The sequence below is a fragment of the Carassius gibelio genome, chromosome B11 (assembly GCF_023724105.1).
Source record: "Carassius gibelio isolate Cgi1373 ecotype wild population from Czech Republic chromosome B11, carGib1.2-hapl.c, whole genome shotgun sequence".
NCBI lineage: Eukaryota > Metazoa > Chordata > Actinopteri > Cypriniformes > Cyprinidae > Carassius > Carassius gibelio.
In genome coordinates, this window is record NC_068406.1 from 17,440,459 (window position 1) to 17,450,094 (window position 9,636).

General features: G+C 36.4%; 1 protein-coding gene across 2 annotated transcripts; it reads left to right on the plus strand.

Moving 5' to 3' along the window:
• Positions 1–2,388: 2,388 nt before the first annotated feature.
• On the plus strand, positions 2,389–7,694 carry LOC127968452 (epiphycan-like). 2 transcript variants are annotated; one of them, XM_052569706.1, is made up of 7 exons: positions 2,389–2,582; positions 3,383–3,543; positions 4,223–4,395; positions 4,487–4,645; positions 4,831–5,033; positions 5,915–6,010; positions 6,085–7,694. In XM_052569706.1, exons 1-7 carry the CDS (start codon positions 2,556–2,558, stop codon positions 6,253–6,255), a joined length of 990 nt encoding a protein of 329 aa, XP_052425666.1. In that variant the 5' UTR covers positions 2,389–2,555; the 3' UTR covers positions 6,256–7,694. The 2 variants fall into 2 exon arrangements, with proteins under 2 accessions (XP_052425666.1, XP_052425667.1); XM_052569707.1 differs by having other exon boundaries at positions 2,393–2,582; positions 3,383–3,544; positions 4,230–4,395.
• Positions 7,695–9,636: the final 1,942 nt, after the last annotated feature.

A 9,636-nucleotide genomic window follows, 5' to 3' on the forward strand; every position in this document is an offset into this window, starting at 1 on the left:
TTTAATAATCCTACCTACCAGCCAACTGCACTTTGTTTCCCAGAGGTTGTTGTTACCAATAGAAGCCACACTTCCACTTGCTTGGCTCAGATGATGGTATTTAATTTTTTTTGAAAGGAAATAATGTAATTTAAGCTTGGACCTTGTGAACAAAAACATGATTTTGAATCTGTTGAGTGAATAAATCACTGCAAATAAGTAATAAACTCTCACCTGGTGAAACCTAGAGAAACCATAATAAATCAGAGAACAAATCTGAACAAATCAAAAGAGTTATGAATCATAAACATCACCACTAGTATATGCAATATATTTATTTATTTATTTATTCATTTTTTGGTAGTTAACGAACAATTTAACCCTGTAATAACCAAATATAGGGAAAAAATAGCAAATTTTTAGTTTTTTTGATCTCTCAGATATTGTTTTAGAAGGAATCTGATGTATAAATATTTTTTTTTTTTTTTACATTTTATTAAGAGTATTGGGAAATTTATAGGCAACACTGGCCTAAGTTAGGAGCAGAATTTCTGTATTTGTACTCACTTTGTCTGAACAGATATACAGAGCATTTAAGCATTCATTTGCAGGGTTGATTACTTACTTAGCCCCATAACAGTATATGTCATGAGTAATAATCACACAACAATCAATATATTTTTTTTATATTTATCAATAAATTAAAAAAAAAATCATATTTAAAAAAAAATGTATTCTATCTCTTTCAATGTGGTTTGAATGAAGTCTGTGTTTACTTGCAGTGATAGTCACTGAGACAGTTCTTTTCATCTGAAAGCACAGGTGAACATTGCATTTGTTTTTGTATCCATTATTGCAGTGTCTGCAGCGTCCTCTCTTTGTCTTTACTGGAAAATGTGCAATCATGCCTTTGCATACATCCTAAATCAAATTTGATTCATGTTTTCCAAAATAACTAAATATTTATGTTTTCTAGACACTGTAATAAACACACAAATATGTAAGGAATTTTACTTGACAAATTCAGTCTTGCAAAAAAATTGAGATTTGGTTGATTAATCTTGTTTTCCCATTAGTACTACTCAGTAGAAACAGCTCTTGTTTGCTTTGTCATGTCTTGCCGGCTATTATTTCATAAGAAAAAAATAAAATAAAATAAATAATAATAATAATTTATTTATTCTCCCTAGTGTCGTTCCAAACCATTCTTTATTATGTGGAACACAAAAGAAAATACTTGAAAGAATATTTCAATTGCCAGCTGTCCAAAGCAACACATGGACTTTCATTCTGTGAAGGAACAAAAAAAGAAAGAAAAAAAATGCAGCATTATACTCTAAATACTGAAATAGTTCTCACAGCAGCTAAATGCTGCTTTATAAAGTCAAGGCCATTTTTCCAACAGTGGCCATATCATTCTCGTTCTTAGAAAGAATCCTATTAAGCTTTCTGTAGTTTTATACACCCTCCATGGCTTGACTAATGTTATTCATGTGGCTGATGGAAGCTATTTCCTGAAATGCTGTATAATGTGATAAACAGCTTAGCACTCTTGCTCCCCCAGCAGGTGGATGAATTACATGTTAAAATATATTAAATTAGAAAATAGTTGAAATCTTTAAATAGTTTAAATGACATTAATATTTCACAGTTATACAATTTTTTATCATTTATTAGATCAAGTCCTGTTAAAAAAAGGCATTTCTTTCAAAAACAAATCATTGCGAAAATACTCCCTGGAAAAGTTTTATCCTCTGCACCTCAGTGCTTCCGCCTGAGCTCCTTCCTCGTCATCTGTACAAAGTATTTAGCAAAGGAATGTCTGATATCTGAAACAGTTGCTAATTGCGAAATGACGCAAGATCTCTAAAAAAAAAGGGGGGGGGGGATGAAGAAGGCGTGTCTGATTGAGTCTCGTCAGCCAGACGCCAGTAAAACATCAGACGATGTCAAAGGTCGTCCACTAGGTTTGCTATTGGACATCAGTCCGAGTCAAATCACAAACAGCTGACCTCACCGACCTGCTTAATACAGCATGAAATAACATTAAGTTAATTAGTTTAAATCAGACTTTAAAGGGTATTCAGTCAAATCAAGTCAAACAATTAGGACACAGATTTTTCTCACAATTATATTAAGAGGTCTAAAAAGTGTAGGACTGAGCCGACTGGAAACCACAAGGGTGAACTGACCTCTCCCAAAACAATTCAAGATGCTTCCAGGAATCTGGAATTGTCTTCTGGAACACCAAAACATTATAAAACATAGTGCCAAAAACAGAAATCCTTACATCTCCCTAGGACGCATGTCTGAAACCACATGATGATAACAACCTGCCGGTAGGAAGTGGTAAATTACTAAACCAGGCTCAGTCTTGAGACTACACTATTAATAGGGGTAGAATTAGTGACAGCTGAGCAAACTGACCTGGCCATCCCCCAGCTGAGCTCCCACTTCTCCCCCTCACCTAACCTGCTTGTGTCCTCAATCCTGGGTGAGTTATTCATTGCTTAGATCTCAGGAGAACACAGGGCCAGCTTCCATACCACTGCTCCTCTAAGATTCGCTCTTGGGCCATGGCTGTTCACAGACAAACATCAAAGGTAGGTTTCTTTTTCCCTTCCTGCTGTGTGAAGACTTCTTGGTCACTGGTCTCATTCTTAATATTTTAGAACAGAGTTACGTGAATAATTAAATGGGCCCAGGAGAGCTCTGAAAACTGATGTGTCAGGCTGGGGCTGTTAGGGGTTTATGGGAAGGCAAGGTCGGTGTTATCCCCTGATCGCACAGCATTGACGAACATGTAGATGTGTATTATATACTCCATCTGTGTTGATTCAGTATGGAGAATGACGCGCGATTTGAATTTATTATGTTATATTTGGTACAGTAGGTTATTTGGATTCTTTTTGCAATGTGACTCCAGAGGATTCATTGATAAAGATATATGTGCAGAAAACCCATACTTTAGCTTGCACATCCTTGTCAGCGACTAAAGCAAACAGCTTTATTTACAAAACTCTTCTGGTTAGGCCACGTTCCATATCCAAATACAGCCGTCTGAAAGATTAATTTGGCCAACCACACAACCACTTCATGTTTTCAAATGCATGGAGGGTCTAAAGTGTATGCACTTGCATGCTGTCATCATGTATGATGTTTGTGGTTATTATAAATTTTCCAGTCTAGGCAGCAAGAAATAATGACCTTAAAGGTTAAACATACACTGGTGTGACAGGCACACAGGGCTGTAGACAAAGAGCTCCTGTAAAACGTCATAAAATCCCTGGGAGAAAAAAAGAGGATATTGCCAAAACCACAAAATGAAAGCTCATTTTTCAGATAATAACAAATAAGATGTACTAAGTACATCTACACAGATCATTCACTTTGTCTACTATAGATGGCACTGTACCTTGTTTGGACCCTGATGGGCTTCAGTCTAAGTGCCCCTCCAATTACTTCGGGCCCTGGACCATATGACCTGGAGAATTATGATGACTCAAACACATGGAATCTAAACACATACGGAGAGACCTATGATTATGATGACCTGGATGAGGAGGTAAGGGGAGGTTTCTAGAGTTTTGTCAGTTTGTCAGTTCTGTCGTCATTTACTCATCATCATGCTGTTCCAAACCTCCAGCACTTTCTTTCTTCCACGGAGCTCAAAAGAAGAAATCTTAGTTAGGTGGAACATCAAACTGTATTTTACTACATAAACAGAGTGAAGGATGATAAGTGCTATTTCTCTCCAAAATCTCTCTCTCACACACACAAACAACACCATAAAAGTAAATAAGAAAAAGAAAAGTAAGCAAAAAGTATATATTCCAAGAAGGTATCTATATTGCTGTTTTGTGATTTTCTATTGATAATTAACTTTTGAAGTCACTGAACTTCATTTCCATTGCTGCTCTGAGAGTTTCATTCATTTACACCTTAAGAAAGTATGTTATAAATATATGATTGTATCTTTTTATTTATACAACACATACTGTATGTTGTGCGGCAGAAGAAGGCTGGGAACCAGCTTTTAAACTTTGGTTGTATGGACATTCCTCAAAAAATTTTCATTCCTCATCTTTTGTGCTCCATATAAGAAAGAAAATAAACAATAACAGATTTTATTTTTTTTATTTTTATTTTTTTGAGTAAACTATCCCTTTCAGAAAGAGTCACTATGAACATGTTTATGAATGTTATGTTCCGTTAATTCGTTTTGTCTCTGTTTCTTCTTACTGACTGAGGTTGGGACGCTGGCTCCTCCCCCAGCAGTCACTCAGCCACCTGCTATAGTTCCTCCAGAGGACTATGTGGAGGAAGTGACACTGCCACCCCGTCCGACAAAGTCCATTTTCCCTTCCACTCTAGACTTCCATGGTCCAGGCCTGTTTGGGCCTGACACAGGCTTAGGTAAATGGATAATTTGTTTTTCTATCGCGAATCTTTGCCATCCAGTGGTGTAAACCGTTATAATATGTCCCTCTCTCCCTCTCTACTGCAGGCATGCCCTCCTGCCTGCTGTGTGTGTGTATCAGTGGCAGTGTGTACTGTGATGACTCAGACCTGACTCAGATTCCCCCTCTCCCTAAAGAAACCACACACTTCTACGCTCGCTTCAACAAGATCACAGAGGTCAGGGCCACAGACTTCATCAATCTCAGTAAGACTCGAAGAGACTTCTTTCTTGCAAATACAAATGTAGTTTTTCGAACACATGCTGTATTACACAGTTTACATCAGGAATAAAATCCACAGATAGTTAGCTAATTAAAAATCTAGATTTAAGACTTAAATGTGTTATGAATACATGGAATTACAGAAAACCACACTTAATGGTGTTCTCAGATCAGCTAAAAAGGATCGACCTGAGTGCAAACCAGATAAGTAAAGTGAACAAGGATGCTTTTCGGTCAACGCTTCAGCTTCAGGATCTCATATTGGCTGATAACAACATCCAGGCCCTTCCAGAACTCCCAGCTACCCTCAAACACATCGACGCTCGCAATAACCAGCTGAGGAGTACTGGCATGCATGCAGAGGCCTTTATGGTATGTACACAACCATTCAAAAGTTTTTAGAAACCATTCTAATATGTTGATTTGGTGCTCAAGAAACCTTTCTTATTGTTAACAATGTTTAACATTTTTGTATAAATTGCGATACATTTTTAGGATTATTTAAGGGATATACGTTTAAACATTTATGTAAAATATTTTTTTTTTTGTCACTTTTGATCAATTTAATGCATCCTTGCTGAATAAAAAAAAAAAAAAACTTTTGAATGGTAATTTTCATTCTGCTTTAAGAGCAAAAATAATAACTCTAATAACTTTAATAACTCTTTTCAAACTTGTTTTCCAGTAAAAATATCTAACAATTTTTAAAATAAGATGAATTTACTTGAGAAGCAACACTGCATAAAATATTAAAATATATTAGATATAAGAATGCATCTACAGTACACTCTCTATAAAAACTATCACTTTTTATAATTTTTTAAAAATGAACACCTTCATACCTTATGTATCCATAAAAAGGGTCTATCTACCTTAAATGTATATATAGTGTATATATAACCTTACTGCCCTAGTGACAGCTGTTGTATTTTTTTCTGAGAGTGTACGGATACAATATTGTCTTTAGATTTAAATAAATCTGCAGATTTATTATTACATTTTTTTTTCAGGTTTACACACACACACACACACACACACACACACACACAAACAAACAAAACTGCCAATGTAGTAAATCATAATTCACTTATATTGAAGACACATTCTCTAAAAACAAACTATGCCATTATGCCTTTTTTATTTATTTCATTTTTTATACTCACCAAATAATTATGTTTCCACTATCAAATTACAGACAGCACATGGAACTTGATAATCTTATCTTGTTTGTGTTCATTTCCTCTCCTGAGTAGAAGATGAAGGAACTTCAGTTCCTGTACCTGTCAAATAACAAGTTAGACTACATTCCTGAACCCCTCCCTGAGAGCCTACGAGTGCTCCACCTGCAGGTAAAAACAACTCCTGCTACTCTCACAACTCTACATCCTCAGATTTAATGCTGCTTCTCTCTCTATTCCTCCAGAACAACAATATACAGAGCATAGGCCAAGATACTTTCTGCAACACCCACGACATTAACTACATACGGAAAGCCCTGGAGGACATCAGGCTAGACGGCAACCCTGTGGATATCAATCTTTACGCCCATGCTTATGTCTGCTTACCACGACTACCTATAGGAACTCCAGTCTAGGACAGCGTCCCCCTATTTTCCGCAGTTTGTGTGTGTATGTGTGTATTTTCTGAACTTCATAACTCATAACAAATACTTTAAAATGTCACCATATCTAGGCAATCAATATCTATCTTTTAAATTCCAGGTTAGTTCTTATTTAGCCAGTCATGCTAGGTAGGCAATTAGTGACTTTGCACTCATTGCAATCCAAAATGGCTCGGTTTCAAAATCCAGTGAGCTACCATAGACATAATCTTAAATGTAAAGGCAAAATAAGTGACCAATTTGAAACCTTCAGAGGCTGCAATACTGCAAAAACAGGAGACGCAACTCACAGTTGATTTTAACAGTATTGCAGTTAGCATGCTGCTAAGCTAATGAATTGTTAGTCAAATAACCATATAAATAAGTAACACACAAAAATATGTAGTAAAATAGTCAATTCATTAGTCATAAATGTGCAACAGGCAATATAATATAATTTTGCGGAAATGTCACCACAGACAACATTCTCTAACATTTTTATATTATTACAATTTTGTGATTCAACCACCATTTGGGAGGCTTTCTCTCTCTCTCTCTCTCTCTAATGGCATTGCAGTGTATTCTAGGATTTCCTTCTGCATGAAGGATATATGCAATGCTGCCTTACAATTTGTTCATAAGTAGGCAGCATAATCCTGCTAGCTACCTTTTGGAACACGTTTCATGTTGTGAGCATGCCTTTGATCCCTTAAAATGTCTTTGTAGGCGGATCACTAGGTTTTGGAACAGAGACATTGATTAGTCATGACAAAGGAAGCCAGAGCAACAGTATAGTTTACAACTACAACAGATTTTCCATTTTTACCACAATGTGGCGCCATTCTCCAGTATTTTCCATCTGCAGTAACAAATTTCTGCATTTCTATAGACACTCAGCTCCATCTGTCAGGTGTTTTTGTCATTTAATCTTAGACTCATGCTAATAGTCTTTGCCACTGCACTGCACTGTTCTTTATTAATGCTGTTTGCTTGATTTGCTATATCTCTCTTTCCCATTCAACAGTTTTCAGGACGTATGTACAAGTGACAACTCAGCTGCATCTATTTTTAAATCAATTCGTTCATGTACCACTGCAGGTGGTTTCTGAGGTTACTTAGCAACTGTCAAATATTTATAGTTTGACATTTACCCATGAGCACAATGTAAAGATACTCCTAGATTTGCACTGGATCTTAAGCACCTGTAAAGACATCACAGATGTAATCCCATGAGAATGAACAGGTTTTCACACACCAAAATGTGTGAGCTCATTCTTTCAGCTTTGAAGCTATGCCATAAGCGCGATGTCCAATTGGACAAAGTGCCACACAGGTCTTCACTGCAAACATCCCACACAGATCCGTTTAATGCCACATTTTGATTGAAGCCCAGATATCTGTCCAAACATTAAATTAAACAGAACAGCAGAAAATTACAGTTTGGCTCTCTTTCATGGAACTGAAATCAACAGCGTTAGTTTTCAAATGGTTTGTTTCTTTATATGTACACATGACAAAGAGGCAAACTGGAACAATAGCTATATATATATATATATATATATATATATATATATATATATATATATATATATATATATATATATATATATATATGAAATATGAAGAGTTCAGATGCAAAAGCCTCTAAGTGCCATCTGAAAATTCCAGGTACAATGCAAGTAAAAAACAACAACCTTGTCCTGCATTTCAAACTAAATAAATACATAAATAAATACTTTTGCAATGTATTTACAAAATGAGGGCAAAACTATTTTAAAATACTGTTTAAGAAAAAAAACAAAGATGTAAACTGCATGTATTTAATTGACTTTTAGTGTAAAACAACCACTTGACACTTTCTCTGTGAAGTATCCAATTTTACAAACTTGTTGGAATGACAGTGTCATCTAAAATCCTTAAACATCCATAAATTTGGCGAGAATAAAATTACAGCTCAAATATTGCTAAGGTTTTAGAAGATCAATTAATTCAAAGCTTCACATTTTCGCCCCAAATATTGACTCAATTCACTTCCATTTAAAATGTCTCACTGTAATCTTGATTTTTGAGTAGAAATTGTTGTGATCATCATTATACCACAAATGTTGTAGACTGAGTTTAACTTGAACTGAATCCAAAATTTTCCTTTAAAATTACCATGAATAGGCCCAACATTAAATATGCAGTTAAAAATTGCTCACCAAAAACAACAAAAAAAACATGGAACAATACAAGGGTGCAATAGTGACAGAAACTGTCCCTTTAAATTAAGAGAATTTTGTACATGCATAAAAAACAGCATAAGTGGGACAAATGTATTTTCGATAAATTATTGTAATATTGTAAATTTTTTAAAGATTGCAGTGTTCAGGCCCCATTATTTCCTTATGATAAACTTAACAGGACTATTTTCATAGCTTTATAGCATGCACGTGTCATTTTGTACTTGATTTGAGGAGGAAGGCATGTTATGCAACCTGTTCATGTTGACATCTGTATAACTTGGGTAGCTTCTACAAAGTGAGAGATCAATTTGTGCCCAAATACTGATTTGTAGCATTTGACATCAAAAACAAAAGATATGGAAACCGTTTCCAATGCATTCAGATCCCCTGCTATTCATAACCCTGTCAGAACAAGCCCATGACCCATTTTTGGTTCAAAGCCCACTAGTTGAAAGCCACTGGTCTGCAGTCCATCAATGAGCGGAAGAGATAGCGAGCGAGGCTAAGCGCTGCTAATCTCCCAGTACGGTACAATTTCTCTTCCTCCTCCTCTCCTTTTTTTGGGCTCCATTCTCCTCACCCGAATGATCCTCCCATTATTATTTGCTTTCACGGGGGCTTAAATCATCCCTCCTCTCCTCTGTCACATATAACTCTTTTTTAACCTCTTCCAGGCAGCCATTGCCAGTGACTCACTTGATGAATAAAGACGAGAGAAAACTCAATCCCTTTCCCTGCGGCTGCAGGAGCATTTATGGTGAGGGAGGGAAGGGAAGGGGTGTTTGAAGCCCAAACACTACCAGCTACTAATTGGTACATGAAAAGCAGCAGTGTCTGAGAGGAGAAAGCAAAGAAATAAAGTGCTTTTGTAAACAATGATTTTGAAAACACATCATGTTGCTGTGACAAGGGATAAGCGTGCACCTGCTTTAATGTCACGGATTCTACATCGCCGCCTCTCTGTTTCTCTCCCGCTCTGTGCTGGGTCCATGAAGGTGACCTTGCATTCTGCCTGAACTCATCCATTGATCTCATCACTGAAAGGACCTGCGGGCTCCCCTCCCACATGATTCAGGGGAGGGATGGGCCACAGATAGGTGCATATGCTTGTGGGGGTGTATTTCAGCAGTCCATGTGTGTGTGTTTGTGT

Excerpts from the sequence above, each read along its gene's own strand:
- LOC127968452 (XM_052569706.1), top strand. The coding sequence starts at position 2,556 with ATGGCTGTTCACAGACAAACATCAAAG. Across the intron at positions 5,034-5,914 it reads TGCATGCAGAGGCCTTTATG|AAGATGAAGGAACTTCAGTT; the intron begins GTATGTACACAA and ends TCTCCTGAGTAG. Across the intron at positions 6,011-6,084 it reads TACGAGTGCTCCACCTGCAG|AACAACAATATACAGAGCAT; the intron begins GTAAAAACAACT and ends CTATTCCTCCAG.